This window comes from Cynocephalus volans, chromosome 1, assembly GCF_027409185.1.
Source record: "Cynocephalus volans isolate mCynVol1 chromosome 1, mCynVol1.pri, whole genome shotgun sequence".
NCBI lineage: Eukaryota > Metazoa > Chordata > Mammalia > Dermoptera > Cynocephalidae > Cynocephalus > Cynocephalus volans.
In genome coordinates, this window is record NC_084460.1 from 233,926,769 (window position 1) to 233,943,988 (window position 17,220).

The 17,220-nt window shown below is 35.3% G+C and overlaps 1 protein-coding gene across 10 annotated transcripts in view; it reads left to right on the forward strand.

Moving 5' to 3' along the window:
• LOC134385671 (sodium channel protein type 2 subunit alpha) overlaps nt 1-17,220 on the forward strand; it is an 88,587-nt gene that overhangs the window by 11,471 nt on the left and 59,896 nt on the right. For 2 of the 10 annotated variants that reach the window (XM_063107430.1, XM_063107427.1), the window contains exons 5-11: nt 249-340; nt 1,213-1,485; nt 4,356-4,419; nt 6,053-6,194; nt 6,336-6,542; nt 7,918-8,205; nt 16,115-16,450. In XM_063107430.1, the coding sequence (XP_062963500.1) occupies nt 249-340; nt 1,213-1,485; nt 4,356-4,419; nt 6,053-6,194; nt 6,336-6,542; nt 7,918-8,205; nt 16,115-16,450 (1,402 nt within the window). Of the gene's footprint in view, nt 1-61; nt 154-248; nt 341-1,212; nt 1,486-4,355; nt 4,420-6,052; nt 6,195-6,335; nt 6,543-7,917; nt 8,206-16,114; nt 16,484-17,220 lie in introns of all 10 variants that reach the window. The other 8 variants (XM_063107432.1, XM_063107449.1, XM_063107434.1 and 5 more) reach the window with 8 other exon arrangements.

Here is a 17,220-nt window from a genome sequence, read left to right on the forward strand (position 1 = left end):
GAAAGACCAACGTAGACTTAGATTTCCCTAAATTCTGAATAACTCTGATTTAATTCTACAGGTATGTAACAGAATTTGTAAACCTAGGCAATGTTTCAGCTCTTCGAACTTTCAGAGTCTTGAGAGCTTTGAAAACTATTTCTGTTATTCCAGGTAAGAAGAAACTGGTATAAGGTGGTAGGCCCCTTATATCTCCAACTGTTTCTTGTGTTCTGTCATTGTGTTTGTGTGTGAACTCCCTATTACAGATATGTGACAGAGTTTGTGGACCTGGGCAATGTCTCAGCGTTGAGAACATTCAGAGTTCTCCGAGCATTGAAAACAATTTCAGTCATTCCAGGTGAGAGCTAGGTTAAACACCGAGGCTGACTTTAGCTGCTTTGGTGCTGCAGTCACAGCTTTTGTGCAGAAGCCTTGTTGCTTGTTGCATATTGCAAATAAAAAAGCAGGAATTGGTACATCACATTTTGGATGGATTGATTCTTTGCTTTTTATTAGTTGCTTTCTTTAAAACTGTTCTAAATCAGCCTTTGAGTTTAACAGGTTTTGCATGAGGCATTTGCAGTAACAGGCTACACGGTTTGCATCCTATAACATCAAGCTTTTCCCATAGAAACTAAACGATGAGACATTCAAAATGATGCAAATTTGACCATTTAGGCATAAAACTGGCAATCGTTTTAACTGCAGATAAATGAAAAAGCAAGGGATAGCATGAGTGCTGCATGGGGCTAAGCTTTCAGATGTCTTCCTTTGTTTAACCCATACTCAACCTTGCAGAATTCACAAATATATAACGTCATAACTCAGTTACTTCAAGATTTCTTACTACTCTATTCATATAGACATTTCTAAAACCAATAAGGGGTTAGGGAGTAAGACATCTGCAAATAAAAGCAAAATATTTACACAAGGTTGATGTTTAAGCATGAATAACAAAATCATTTTTCTTTGCTCTTAGGAGTGTTTGGAAATACACATTTGGTTCGTTTCCATTCACGGTTTTCCAATGAACATACAAGTTCTGCTTTCATTCATTTTCACCAGCTAGCAGGCTTTTCATGACAACGTTATTCAATCACAAACATTAAACTAATATTGTTGGCATTCTGCATGACAATTTTATTTTCCAGGACAAGCTCATGATATTTTTGTCAGTAAAGTAGCTGTTGAATAGTATATTTAAATTTCTCCCTCTGATTTAATTTATAGGACTGAAGACCATTGTGGGGGCCCTGATCCAGTCTGTGAAGAAACTTTCTGATGTTATGATCCTGACTGTGTTTTGTCTGAGCGTGTTTGCCCTAATAGGGCTACAGCTGTTCATGGGCAACCTGCGGAATAAATGTTTGCAATGGCCCCCAGATAATTCTTCCTTTGAAATAAATATCACTTCATTCTTTAATAACTCACTGGATGGAAATGGTACCACTTTCAACAGGACAGTGAGCATGTTTAACTGGGATGAATATATTGAAGATGAAAGTAAGATATATTCTTTTAACCATATACTCTTTTGACCATTAAGTTGTTTAGTTCTTTTAAATATTAACTATCTATAGTGGAAATTATCTCAATTTTGATGTGAATCAAAGGACTTAGACTAATTTAAGATAACTTAGTACATATAATAGGGAAATATAATAGTACTTTACTCCTTTTTCCATAACTTTCGTTGACATGATTAAAGACACCATTTGAAAATGTGTTATATTTTCTTAAAACAGAGTTGAAAGCAATTCCTTATTGTACTGCATAAATAAAAATATTTACTTAGTAGGCATTGATCAGGAATTTTCACTTATTTTAATAAGTAAATCAGTAGTTTGAACTAGTCAGTATATTATACTGAAATGTGTTGTTAAGAAGACTGGGAGAAATAATTTGGCCCTATTGACTCAACATATGTATTGGGTACATATGATGAATCTGGAAATAGAAAAACTGTTTACCATGATGAAATCACAATTTGTGTACTCATCAGGAAGTTAAGCCACCCTGATATGGCCATTCACTTATTGATATTCCAATTTAACCCTTTGGTGTCAGTCACTGTATTATAGCTGTGTATCAGTATAGTTTGATTATATTTTAGGCATAGACATCAGAATAAGTTTGTGATGCCATATACTTCAGCATTATTTCTTATTGTTGAAGCCAGCCCCTCCGTCATTTGGATGTCCAAGCCCCTCTCCATGTACAACAATCAATTCCATTGGTCTCTGGATTATCAGTACTCCACTGGGATATTTATTCTGAGATATCCTTCATGGTCCACATGTTTTTTTAGAACCATATGAAATTATATCACTTCTCATATTAAATTGCTGTTTAAAGAGTTAGCATTCTTATGAAGATTTATACTTGGAAAAATAAGATTCATGGGATAAATGAATAAATGATACAAATTATTCCACTAATTATGGGGTTTCCCATTTATTAATGTTATAATAATAGCACAATGACAAACTTTGCATATATATTTTTTTTCTATTTCTGATTGTTTACCTCAGATGGATTTCTACTAAAAGCATTTGGGAGGGGAGGGCCAAAAGGTATGACCAGATTAAGACTATGGAGATACAGTGTCAAATTGCTCTCCTGAGGCATCATACCACAATATACTTCCTACGGCGGTGGCTATCTTACTGAACTGTCACTAATATTGACCACTACCATATCTTAAAATCTTGTGATAGAAGTAAAAGTGTATCGTACTGTTCTTTTCATTTATTCCTTAATTATTAATGCACTAAAATTTTACAAATATTTATTAGCATCTTTAGCAAATTATATATTTCCTTTAGTGTAAATTATCTGTTGATATTTTTACCCATTATTTCATCAAGTGATAGTATTTTGGGGGATTTATATGGGCTCCTTAATTTATCAAGTACAGTCATGTGTCGCTTAACTACAAGGATGCATTCTGAGAAATGCGTCATTAGGCGATTTCGTCACTGTGTGAACACCATAGAGCGTATTCGTACTTACACAAATCTAGACGGTATAACCTACTACACACCTAGGCTATGTGGTACAACCATTATCATCTTATCGGACTTCTGTCATATATGCAGTCCGTCTTTGATGCAAATGTTGTTACGTGGCACATGACTATGAGTATATCAACGTTTTGTCTTTTGGGGGGCAAATATATTCTCCAATTCATTGTTTTACATGTTATTTCTTGTTTTTGAGGCCTAAGTGATTTTAACTTTTAGATAATCAAATCACCAAATGTGCTGTCATTTTTTTCCCATTTTTGTGTTTAGAAAATGCTTCTTGATTAAGAGATAATAAAAACAATCATCTAAATATTCTACATATAAAGTAGCAACCAATATATTTTTGATATCACGTTGACAGATTTTTCTCTAAATCTTTAATTTTTTAAATATTTAAAATCTAGAATTATTTTTAGATATATATCGTGAGGTAAAGATCTAAAATATTTTGCAAAATTATGACCCAGATTTCCCTATATAATCTATCCCTAGTAATCATAGAATACAGGTTTCGAGTATTCTTAAATACAAACATTATAAATTTGGGGGGGCATGTATGCGTGTTTGATTATGTATGTGTGTGTCTGTTTATGTATGTGTGTGTTTTCATATTTTCATATGGGAATATACAAATGTATATGTTTGGTTTTTTGTATGTTTCCTCAGATCATCTTTGCAACTTATTAAGGTTTTATATATTACACTTTAATAACAAAAATGAGGTATTTAGACTTAGACAACATACATCTCCAAAGAAACAAGATAATTTTGTTCATTTGAAAGACAGAAATCAAGAAAAAAAACAAAACAAAGCACTTGTTTATAGCAACATGAGAAGGAATAAACAACTAAGCCCACTTCTCACAGAAAATTAAGTTAAAATTGGCAAGAAAAAAATGTCTGAATATATTTTCAGTTCAGGCAAAAAGTAATTGTAAAGTAAAATTTTATTTGCATGAAAGTACTTACAAGCAACGAAGTTTTCCTCTTTCTCAAGTTGTGCCAAGCAAGCAGCCTTAATTTTGTAGCTCTTTCTTGAAATAGCCCAAGGAATTTGAGTTATATTTGTAATGAATGTTGATATGAGAGTGCTAAAATAGTTTTTCCTTCTGAAAATTTTTCTTTTTAAAATGGATTTTCCAAACACTGGTTTAATCAAAAATGTTATATTTTTATATTTTTTAGTATTCAATTACTATGAAAACCTTCTATTTAGCAACATTTATTATTTACTATTTTACTCATTTAATTATGATTGAAAACATATGTAAGCTTTTGAACCTAAACCCAGTAGCTGAAGGTTTTTAAGGCTTTTTAATGACTTTCTATTCTTTGCCCTTTAAATAGGTCATTTTTATTTTTTGGAAGGACAAAATGATGCTCTGCTTTGTGGCAACAGCTCAGATGCAGGGTAAGTGGTGCTTCCTATTGAGTTTCAGGCCACATTGCTTCATTGGCCTCAATAACCTGCCACCTTCCACCCACCCGGCCCACACTCACTCCTCATTCAAATCCCTTCATTAATTCCACTTCACGCTGTCTCTCAGAATAGCTGGGATAACTGTGGATTCTCACCTCCTTCACACACTCATATGCAGCAGTTATTTTTCCATGCTAGGTCACATTCTAATCTTCCAAATTAGCTCAATGGAAAATAGAGAAAAAAGCAATGCATATACATAAGAAGCTTAAGTTAATAGGATTCATAAGCATGTACTTTTTATAAGTGAAATATTTTATATATGCTAATGTGATCTTCATGGCTTAAAATGTAATATCTCTGAAGATAATGTAAATATCTGAGGCATGGTGAGTATATCTCTAGCATATTTCAGCAGAGTAGTTAAGTGCATAGTCTGATGTGTCTGCATAGATTTAAATGTTGACTTCACCATATAATGTCTCCTCTCCTTGCCTTAGTTTCCTCATATGATAAATGGGTATAATAATAGAGTTTCTGTGAGAATTAAGAGGATTAATGAATATACAGCTATTAGAACACTCAATAAGTGCTTTTAATTATTATGATTGACATCATGCAAATATTTATTAAGAAGCATTGTATATGGAACTAAAACCTATTAAAGAAATAGTTATCTTTCCCTATTTGGCAAGATTTTAGAATCATAGACAAAAGTCTGATATTCTTTCTAGGAAAGATAATATTGTGAACATTAATAACTAATACCAGTAGCAAAATACCCAGTGATAACAGCCTTTCCATTTGACTCTTATGATAAAAAAAAATTATACTGCCTTTTAGCTCAGTTGGTTGGAGAGCAGCCTTATAACACCAAGGTCAAGGTTTTGGATCCCTGTTCTGGACAGCCACAAAAACAAAAACAAAAACAAAAAACCTCCAGATTCCGGTGATAAGTAAAATAGACTGATTTTAATTCCTTGTCTGTACTGCACTAAATGCTTTACATACAACATCTTCTGTAATTCTTGCAAATTTGTGAGGCAGGTTTTGTTACTCACCCTCTCTTACATATGAGGTGCCCAAAGATTACCAAGATTGGGAAACTTGCCCAAGATCATTCAGCCCCGAAATATCCATCCCATTGTTGAGGCCAATCCTGCTTGACCTTTAAGATCGGACTATCAAATCCCCACTATACAGTCATTCCTTCCCTTCGGTGTGCCCCACTCTTTCTTCGCCTCTCTGCCTCATCCCAACACTCATACACACTTCTGCAAGACATCTTCAGTGAATATCAACTTTTTCTTTATAGGCTTTTTATCTATTCATGTACACAAGTTTCACAAGATATTAATTATGACATAATTGCTATTATATGGAGACATAGTAAATATAACGTGACAGTTAAGAATTGCAGAGGAATACACAAAATAGACTATTTTAATAGATTCTGTTATCATATAAATCAGTCTACATAGTGCTGGAGTTAAGTGTCGGGTAAGGTGAGAGAATCAGCTTTCACTAGTGCCTGTATAAAATAGACATTGACATCTATAAAATCAAGAATGGCAACTAGCAGACTTGCAGTTACTGACTTCTTTTTCCTCTAACCTAATTGCAGCCAGTGTCCAGAAGGCTATGTCTGTGTGAAGGCGGGGAGAAACCCTAACTATGGCTACACGAGCTTTGACACCTTTAGTTGGGCCTTCCTGTCCTTATTTCGTCTCATGACTCAAGACTTCTGGGAAAACCTTTATCAGCTGGTGAGAACAAACAAAATGATTCTTCCGGGAGGCATGAAATAATGAGATCAAGAGAATTACTGTGGAACACTTTATTAGTTAGAGTGTGAGCTTGTAACATTCTATATGAAATTTATTGAAATGTTTCTTCCATTTTTACAGACACTACGTGCTGCTGGAAAAACATACATGATATTTTTTGTGCTGGTTATTTTCTTGGGCTCATTCTACCTTATAAATCTAATCTTGGCTGTGGTGGCCATGGCCTATGAGGAACAGAATCAGGCCACGTTGGAAGAGGCTGAACAGAAAGAAGCTGAATTTCAGCAAATGCTCGAGCAGTTAAAAAAGCAACAAGAAGAAGCTCAGGTATAGTTAACAAGCAAGGAGGCCTTTGTTTTTGTTTATGTCAATTCTCTTATCTAAATGTTGAGGTCAGTGGCACGGTAGTTGGCATTAGAAACGTGCCATGTGTTTTTGGTAAGTGTCAAGAGCCTGTTTGATTATTAGGAGATTATCTTGGTGACTGCTGTCAATACTAATGGCATCAAACATGGAGAATTATAATTACTTTACTGACATTTTTTTTCTCACTTGTGACCCCTTGAGGAAATTAACTATAAACACCCTCGTTTACTGAAGCTCACAAAGTAAGTAGATCTACATGCCCTCAGTCAAAGTATTTTCTTAATCTTAAGGGGAAAAGGAATTCAGTTCTAGTTGCTTCTGTATTACAGTGTCACTAGAGGTGAGAAAGGTCAGGAAACCAGAGTCTGAGAAGATTATTTCATAGAGTGTGGAAAGGCAAAGACCTATTCAATATTTTTTCTACCCTAGATGAAGAGTATACAAATGAAAGTTTGTGACTCGCATAGGAAATGACTAGCATGTGAACATACTAAAACATTACATTCTTTGCCTCCTATTCTGTAAATCCTTTAATTTGGACTTGATGAGTCTTCTAAAAAAGGCAAAAATATCTCTACTTATATTTGATTGACTTACTGGTATTAACTAATCCAATTGCTTATTTTTGAATTTTCTTAGATGTTGAAGACAATTCCCCTTTATCACTGAGTATCCTTAAATATATAAGGCCAGACAGATAAAGTATATTGAGGTGGTAGCAACAACATGGATGACTGTATTTTTTAAAAACTGTACCATTATAATTTTTAAGAATTCATGCAGATGCTAAGATATGGGATTTCCTAATATATGATATGTAATATGTCTTTGTTGTGCATTTCTTAATGAAATTCTCATTTTAAATCAAAGAGAAAAGTTAGTTAAGGTAAAATACTTGACTGAATTAAATCCAATAATTCAGACTAGACTAAGTCATTGTCAAGTGGACATGTAATGGAAGACAAACACTTATCAGATTTAAATAAGAAATATTCAATTCTTTAATTCTTTTCTTCTTTTAAGATATTGTTTAAACCGTAGAAAAAATTGTTATGATAATATTTGAATGTCTTGTTCATATTATTAGATAATTAGAAAGCATAGTGTGAGGCCAGAACTTGAAGTTTTTTATCAAAGTTATTGTATCATCTTCCAGGTGTCTTTGATTTTATTCTTTGATTGGTCTGATGACAATGTACTGCTTTCCAACAAATTGAACTAAACTGAGAACTGTGTTCTCAAGATCATATTCCTGATATTAAAGATAAACTAAGCAGTAATGGAGATAAGTTTTTAATAGTTTACATGCAACCACTATGTACTTTGTGCCCTTTAGGCAGCAGCTGCTGCAGCTTCTGCTGAATCGAGAGACTTCAGTGGTGCTGGTGGGATAGGAGTTTTCTCAGAGAGTTCGTCAGTAGCATCAAAGTTAAGCTCCAAGAGTGAGAAAGAGCTGAAAAACAGAAGAAAGAAAAAGAAACAAAAAGAACAGTCTGGAGAAGAAGAGAAAGAAGATGGAGTCCGAAAATCTGAATCTGAGGACAGCATAAGAAGAAAAGGTTTCCGTTTTTCCTTAGAGGGAAGTAGGCTGACATATGAAAAGAGGTTTTCTTCTCCACACCAGGTAAAAATATTAGATTGCATGAATTGCGTCTTCATAATTTTTTTAAAGAATATGCCAGAATTGGTGGCGATAAAACTTCCTTCCACCTGGATAGCACAATGCTTTCAGAGTGGTCAAGTGTTTCGGCTGTCCACCTCAGAGAATTTGTGTGTCTTACAACTTTTGGGAAATTCAGAAAGGAATTTTTAGATCCCACTGGGCTTGGGAGAGTTTGTGATTTAAGGTTTCCTTAAAGACTCAAGTATCTAGGGACAATTTTCCACATGAGGAAGTATCAGCAGATAGTTTCATTCCTTCTTAGCCACTGTGCATGGATCTAGTGAACTGTGGGTTTTCTGAGTGACAGAGTCCCAGAAGTGGACCAGAGACTCTTCCAGCCCATCTGTGCAGTTTTTTCCATCCATATGCAAACTTCACATGCAGAGTGCATTTTTCATGCCTTTGTTTAAAAGAGAACTGAAGCAAAATTCTTCTAAAAGTGTAGCCAAAATTCTTAGGTAAACATGCACTGAGGAAGATTTATGACACCAAATAAACAGTAGCATTTAGTTGTACATGCTTATCTGTGTCTCATGTTAAACATGGGATGTGTTTTCAAAAAATACCCTAATTTGTCTATTGTAGAAAATGTTCACTAGATGCCTCTCATTTATGTATCTACGTAAGCTGCTGAAACTTTAAAATTTAGGATCCTGAACTATCTTTGAAATTAGCAAGAGAATTCCCAGGAATACACAGTACCTAAAAAGACAATTTCACCAGGAGTAAAACCTTAAAATCCATATAGTAACAAAAACAATTACAACAACGACATTGCTGGTGATGATAATGGCTAATATTTACACATTACACTGCTAATTGTAATAGAAATTTATTTAATTCCCTTACTACTACCTTAGTAGGTGCTAATTTAATTAACATCCCCAATTTTCAGTTGTAAAGAGAAAGGGAGGGCTTTTTACACTATCATAATTAATGCTGGAAGCTTGGCTAAGTAGTATTATTTTCACTATAGTTTTGGCTCAGTGAAGTTAAATAATTGCCCAATCTCATACAGCTACTTAAAGCTAAGGTGGAATTCAAATTTCACCTGACTCTGAAACCCTTGAACTTTCTGCTTTATCAGGCTGCTATAAAGTATGTCTTTAGAAACTAATGAAGAAATTTACAAATTTATGTCATTTAAAAGATAAATATATCTAGGATTATACTTGCTCTTTGTACCTTTCATAGTATAGACCATCTCACATGACCTTACTTTAATATATGCAAATTTTTCATAGGTCAGCTTGATTCATTCCAAATCCAAATAACATTATGAGTTAGGATAAATTAAGGTTGAATTCTAATATAAAATAAAATTTGTTCTTGCTAAGTATCAACATTTACTCAAGTTCTATTTCATTTTGTTGTCACAATTGTTATGATCCCATTAGTAGAAACATTAATCGATAAATGTGAATCTCTTAAAAATTCAATCCCCTTTTTATAACATCAGTCATTTTGAAAAGGAAGAAAAAGAGGGAGAGAGGAAAGAATGGAGTAAGGGAGGGAGACAGGAAGGAAGGTTAAGTTATTTTTGCCTACATTTTGGCCTAAGTCTGCCTAAATTTTGGCCTAAATATGAAATTTCATATCAGCACATACCGCAGAGGCTATCTTCAATTTGCTTTATTTCAAATCCAATACAACTAATTCTAGGCAGAATAGTGAAGCCAGAAAACATTAGGCTCTGACTCTCTTCTTTCTGCAACTTTTGCTCATAAATCTAACAGTTCCCCAATAGTCTCTTCTTTATACCTCTACATACCTCCATTTCCTAGCTAGTTGGGCATTATAAGTGGTCACTGAATGTATGACTCAAATTGATATTTGTTTCTTAAGCAGTCTCTGCATAAAAACAGAGTTAAAAAGACTTTTATTTGCCTGATATAGAAATAGTCAACCAAGTGGCTTAGAAGATGGCAAGGGAAAGAGAGAAACAGGGAGGAAGGGAGGAGGAAGGGAAGAAAGTGAGAAAGGGAAAGGGATAGAAGAGAGAGAGAGACAGAAAGAGAGAGACAGAACCCTGAAATTGCACTAACCCCATTTGCAAGCCTGGAAGTAATGCTGAAAATATCAAACCTGATACAGGTCCCTAACCTGCATACAGTTTTTGTTAGATTTTTCAAGGTTCGAGACTCCAAAATATTATGAACTGTCGTTTTGTGGTGACATGATGGAAAGAACATTGTATTCATAAGAAATTCTGCTTCCTTATTGGAAAAATATATAATGTAATCTTTTATGCTAAGATGATAATTTCCTCAGTAAAGCAGGTGAAAATAGAAAATATTTCTTGGACTCTGATTTAACCTGTTAATGTGGGAGAGAGAGAGAGAAGAAAGTCAAGAGCACAAACCTAATCAAGTTTCAAGACAATCTGGATATCTTTTTGAAACTTGTATAAGATACCATTGACCTTTTGAAGTTATTATTTCCCTCCCTCTTTGTCTTAAACTAGGGGTTTTGCTATTCAGAGATTCACTTGTTATGGTGGATTTTTCTTGCTGGCTATTTTTTATTTGTGGCATAGCATTTGATTACTATGTATTTGTATAACTGATGTAAGCAACAGAAATTGATGCTAACAGATGGGGCACAGTCATTTTTCATATAGCTGCCACATGTAAACTATGTATGGCTTAATTCACTTTTGAACCTTGAGAAACATCATGTACAATTTTATAACATTTCCTTCCAACCCTTCTACTGGCTCTAATTGAATGGAGTACCTGTAGTCAAAACTCTTACTAAAAGTGATACATATAAATAATTTCTGCTTTAATTCTCAATACCAAGCATTTCTTTCACTTTTCTTTTTGACCTGATGATAACGAGTAGGTCAAAAATCCTGTAAATTCTATAACTATTATATCCTCATAGCTAATTCAAAGTCTATTGTGAAAAGAGAGAAAGAAGAGATGAAAGAAATTGGGTAGTCTAGGAAAAATTTTAAAAATAGCTACTTATATGGAAAACAATAAAGGAAAAGAATGAATCTTACTATTGAAGTTGGTAATATTATGAAAAAAAACTTGAGAACAAGAAGGAGAAATGACTTCTGTTGGGGGAACAGTAAGTCTTCTTTGATGTGCTTCTTTCTTCTATAAATAATGAATCAGATAACATAACATAAGATAGTGTTTAATGCTTGTAGACGTTAATAGACATTATTGAAGAAAATAATTCTTTAGCTAAAAAAATTAAAAGTACACTTATTGGTCAGCAAATGTAAAAACTATACAGGTACAAAATAGTAATTTAATTGGCTTTAAATCCTTTGGAGAGAGGACTCCTGGGAAGATGGTGGAATAGAGGTGCCTGGAAGAAGATTGAAATGGAACCGTTGCCACTGCCACTGCAGTGACTGGAGCTGTTGCATGGTCCCAGAACCACTGCCCATTGCAGAACAGCTCCCCGCAGAGCAGAAGTCATGTGGGTGGTCCATTGCTGCAGTGGCAGACTCTACAGAAGCGAGAGAAGCAGCTGCAACCACTGCTGCCATTGCCACCACTGTGAGTTAATCCTGCTGTTGCCAAGAACACTGCAGATGTGAGAGAGGCAGGTTCAGCCACCAGTGCTGCTACCACCCCCATGAGTTAACCCCACTGCTTCTACACATATAAACTACCAAGACTGAACCAAGCTGCTGCTACCATGATGGATACAGATAATCTACCAAGACTGAACCAAGAAAAAAAGAAAACCTGAACAGACCAATAACAAACAACAAGACTGAAGCAGTAATCAGCAATCACCCCAAAGAGAAAAGCCCAGGACTAGATGGCTTTACTAGTAAATTCTACCAATCCTTTAAAGAGGAATTAATTCAAATTTTCTATAGACTTTTCCAGAAAATTGAAACAGAGGCCATTCTCCCAAACTCTATGAGGCCAGCATCACCATGATACCAAAACCAAAGATACAACAACAAAAAAGAAAACTATAGGACAATACCTTTGATAAACATAGATGCAAAAATCTTCAATAAAATATGAGCAAATAGAGTATAGCAACACATCAAAAAAATTATACACCATAATCAAATGGGATTCATCCCAGGATACAAGGATGGTTCAACACATGCAAATCAATAAATGTGATACACCACATCAACAAAATTAAGGACAAAAACCATATGATCATCTCAATAGATGCAGAAAAAGCATTTGAGAAAAATCAACAACCTTTCATGACAAAGACTCTCGGCAAATTTGGTATAGAAGGAAAGTATCTAAACACAATAAAAACCATATGAGACAAACCCACTGTTGATATCAGCCTGAATGGGGAAAAGCTAAAAGCTTTTCAAGGATGTCCATTTTTACCACTCCTATTTAACACAGTATTGGAAGTACTAGCCAGAGCAATCAAGCAAGAGAAAGAAATAAGGACATCAAGACTGCAAAAGATGAAGTCAAACTATCCTCCTGGCAGATGACATGATCCTATATATATAGAAATGCCTAAATACTCTATAGAAACAAACAAACAAACAAAAAACTCCTAGAGTTGATAAACAATTTCAGTACAGTTGCAGAATACAAAATCGACATGCAAAAATCAGTAGTGTTTTTATACTGCAACAACAAACTAGCAGAAAAAGAAATCAAGAAAGCTATCCCATTTACAATACTCACCAGAAAAATAAAATACCAAGGAATAAATTTAACCAAGGAGGTGAAAGATCTCTACAATGAGAACTGCAAATCACTATTGAAAGAAATTAAAGAAAAGAGGACATGAAAAGATGGAAAGACAGTCCATGCTCTTGGATTGGAAGAATTAACACTGTGAAAATGCCCACATTACACAAAGCGATCTACAGATTCAATGCAATCCCCATCAGAATCCAATTATATTCTTCACAGAAATAGAAAAAGACAAATCTTAACATTCAAATGGAACAGGAAAAGACCCCAAATGGCCAAAACAATCTAGAGCAAAAAAAAATAAAGCCAGAGGCATAACATTCTCTGATTTCAAATTACACTACAAAGCTATAGCAACCAAAACAGCATGGTACTGGCATAAAAACAGATGCTTGGACCAATGGAATAGAATAGAGAACATAGAAGTCAACCCAAAAACTTAAGCCAACTGATCTTTGACAAAGACACCAAGAACATACATTGGGGAAAAAACTGCCTCTTCAGTAAATTTTGCTGGGAAAACTGGACATCCATATATAGAAGAATGAAACTAGATGCATACCTCTTCTCATACCAAAATCAACTCAAATGAATTAAAGAGTTAAATATAAGACCTGAAACTATAAAACTCCTAAAAGAAAACATAGGGGAAACAGTTCAGGAAATAGGGATGGGCAAAGACTTCATGAATATGACCTCAAAAGCACAGAAAAGAAAAGGAAAAATAAACAAATGGGATTATATCTAATTGAAAAGCTGCTGCACAGCAAAAGAAACAATTAACAGAGTGAAAAGACAACCTACAGAGTGGAAGAAAATATTGGCAAACTATGCATCTTACAAAAGATTAATATCCAGAATATACAAGGAACTCAAACAACTCAACAGTAAAAAATCGAATAACCCAATTAAAAAATGGGCAAAGGAGCTGAATAGGCGTTTCTCAAAGGAAGATATACAAATGGCCAACAGACACATGAAAAATGCTCAACAACCCTAACCATCAGGGAAATGCAAATTAAAACCATACTGAAATATCATCTCACTCCTGGTAGACTGGCTATTGTCAAAAACAAAAAACAAAAAACAGAGAGAGAAGAGAATAACAAATGTTGGTGAGGATGTAGAGAAAGGGGAACATCCTACACTGTTAGAGGGACTGTAAACTGGTGCAGCCATTATGGAAAAGTGGTATGGAGGTTCCTCAGTCAACTACAGATAGATCTGCCATATGATCCCACTGCTAGGTATATACTCAAAGGAATGTCATCATGTCAAAGGGCTACCTGCACCCTCATGTTTATCACAGCTCTATTTACAACAGCCAAGTGCTGGAACCAACCTAAATGTCCATCACTGGAAAGCTGAATAAGGAAAATGTGGTATAATACACAATGGTATAAAATGTGGTATAATACACTACTCTGCTATAAAAAAGAATGAAATCCTGCCATTCACAGCAACATGGATGAACTTAAAGAAAATCACTTAAGTGATGTAAGCCAGGCACAGAAAGAGCAATACCAAATGTCCTCACTCATAAGTGGGAGCTAAAAAATAAAAAAACAAATAAATAAATAAGAAAGAAAGATACAACAATCACAATAATATGTTGAACTTTCAAAGGAGAGAACAGAACTGAGATTACCAGAGGTGGGAAAGGGGAGTAAAGGAGGAATTGGTAAAGAGCCACAAAAAATAATTACATTGAATGTTGAGTATACTAATTATCCTGATTTGAGCATCACATATTGCACACAGGTATTGATATTCAACTCTGTACCCCATCTATATGTATAATCAACTATGTTACAATAAAATTTTTTTAAAAAACAAAGAAATCCTTTGGAAAGAAAAAGATCAAACTAATGATATTTGTATTATTTCTATTAACAATCATACAAATCCAACTCAAGCTCACTTAAGCAAAAAAGAGAATGTAGTAGATCATGCAGTACTCATGTCTGTGAGTAGCTTTAGGCATGGCTGGGTCCAGGGGCTCAAAACATGTTATCATGACAAAGTCTTTCTTTGTATTTCAGTGAGGGGTCCTCCCATATGGTGGCAGGATGTTTACTGCAGTCCCAAACTTATATCCAATATTTTCAGCAACCCAAAGTGAAAAAACATCTATTCCCCAATAGTTATAAAAGAAAGGGGTGGCTCTCAGTGGATCGAGCAGGATTCCATGCCCATCTTTAAGCCATTCTCTATGCCTAGAGGTATGGAATACACTGATTTGTCTAGGCTTGGGACATGGACCCACTGCTAGATCCAAGAATTGGGGTTAGTGTCTCCCAAATTACCTGATCTAATAGTTGAAGAGCATTTCTCAAGGACAATCAGGGTACTGTCAACAGAAGAAAGATGGATATTGGACAAGCAAAAACAAGTGTTCACTAGAGTGAGGTTATCAAAGTGGGCTAGTAACATACAGAAGGCAATTTGCTCTTCTCTCTGCAGGTATGGCTAAGAAACAAGGTAAACTACATGATGACAGCGAAAAGGTGGCCATTTAGGAAATTGCAAATGATTGTGATCAGATTCTTAGTGATAACCAGGTTTTTGTAAATGTGGTGCTTTTCAGATTTCTTGAGACAGACAGAAGCGTGAAAATCAGGGAATGAATCACACGGTTTTTTCAGCTTGATGTGTTTAATTTATCTATGAAGACCATTATAACATATGCAAAGGGATGGAGAGAGGCTGCTCCTTGTACTGTAATTAAACAGACCCACTAACAAGATTGATTTTACTTTTCTGTGTGGTAAGATCTGTGTTCACTAGTGAGCTCTTAATGGGTACATTTTTGGCTTCAAATGAGATGTGTATTTTCAGTCTATTGGATTAAGTGAAATTAGCTTCTAGAAAACGGTCTAGCAAATAGTTTAGTTCTAGGTGCCTGTAATAGGGCAAACTAAAGTTGTGGGGGTACTTCTGACTCTGTTATGGCATGTGTAAAAAGTAGAAGAAAATGGGAGAGCAGAAGATGAAGAGTGAAAGAAGGGAGGAACAGGGAAAGCAAAATGAACGTGGTAAACCTTGCAGAGAGTGCCAGAATGCCACCAGCAGTTCCACAGGAGCCCTTGGTTCCCCCTGTCCAGTGACTTATCCTTAGGTAAGTCAACAGCTATGAAACAGAGTCAAGCCTGTTTTCCAGGATGTCAGCTCTTAATCCTGTTCGTCTGGTTTTTGTCTCCTTTCCTGTTATTCAGTCCTTACTGAGCATCCGTGGCTCCCTTTTCTCTCCAAGACGCAACAGTAGGGCGAGCCTGTTCAGTTTCAGAGGTCGAGCAAAGGACATTGGCTCCGAGAATGACTTTGCTGATGACGAGCACAGCACCTTCGAGGACAATGACAGCCGAAGAGACTCTCTGTTCGTGCCGCACAGACACGGAGAGCGGCGCCACAGCAACGTGAGCCAGGCCAGCCGCGCCTCCAGGCTGCTCCCCACTCTGCCCATGAACGGCAAGATGCACAGCGCTGTGGACTGCAATGGCGTGGTCTCCCTGGTCGGGGGCCCTTCTCCCGCTGGGCAGCTCCTGCCAGAGGTGAGGCCAATGAAAATTGCTCCCGAGGGCAAGGCAGCTGCGGCTGGTGCAGGCAGGGGTGTTGTTTTCCATTTCCATGTCTAAAAATTTGGGGGGGTCTGTTGTGCAAAGGCCAGGAGTTGGTTGGGTCAGGCTATGAATATATCTTGTCAAATTGTTCTATTTAAACTTTTCTACAAATTAATTATTTATAATATACAGCCCTTGTCTATAATTTTAATTCTAGAATATAATTCTAGAATGTGAATTCTAGAATATTAACTCTAGAATATAATTAGAAGTGTTCCTTCATCATTATTACTACAGTTCGAAACTTGCCAAAAAGTGAAGCAACAGTTTATCAAACGTAATGTTTAATTAATATAACTGAATTAAATGCAAGAAAATTAATATCCTCAAATTATGTAAATAATCATTTTAAGGACTTTGTTATCACTGTTCTTTTAAAAGGAGAATTTGATGCTTCCACTTGAGAAAGATACTGTTACTAAACATATCTTAACCCTGTAGCGCAGCCTTCTTTCTTTGCAGGTGAGAGTGTTATAACATTTTTAGATTCCACTCAAATGACCTCATCTGTTTTGAATTTGTGTAGTAAAGAAGCCAGTAAAAAAGTACCTGCTATACTGTTGTGTGTTATAATTTTCAAAGTAGATCTCAATTTTTATATTACGGTCATGAATTCTGTTTGTCAACAAAGTGGCCCCAAATCAAACATATGGAAAAGGTATCAACTAAATACTAGACACTTAATAGAGATTTATTACTGA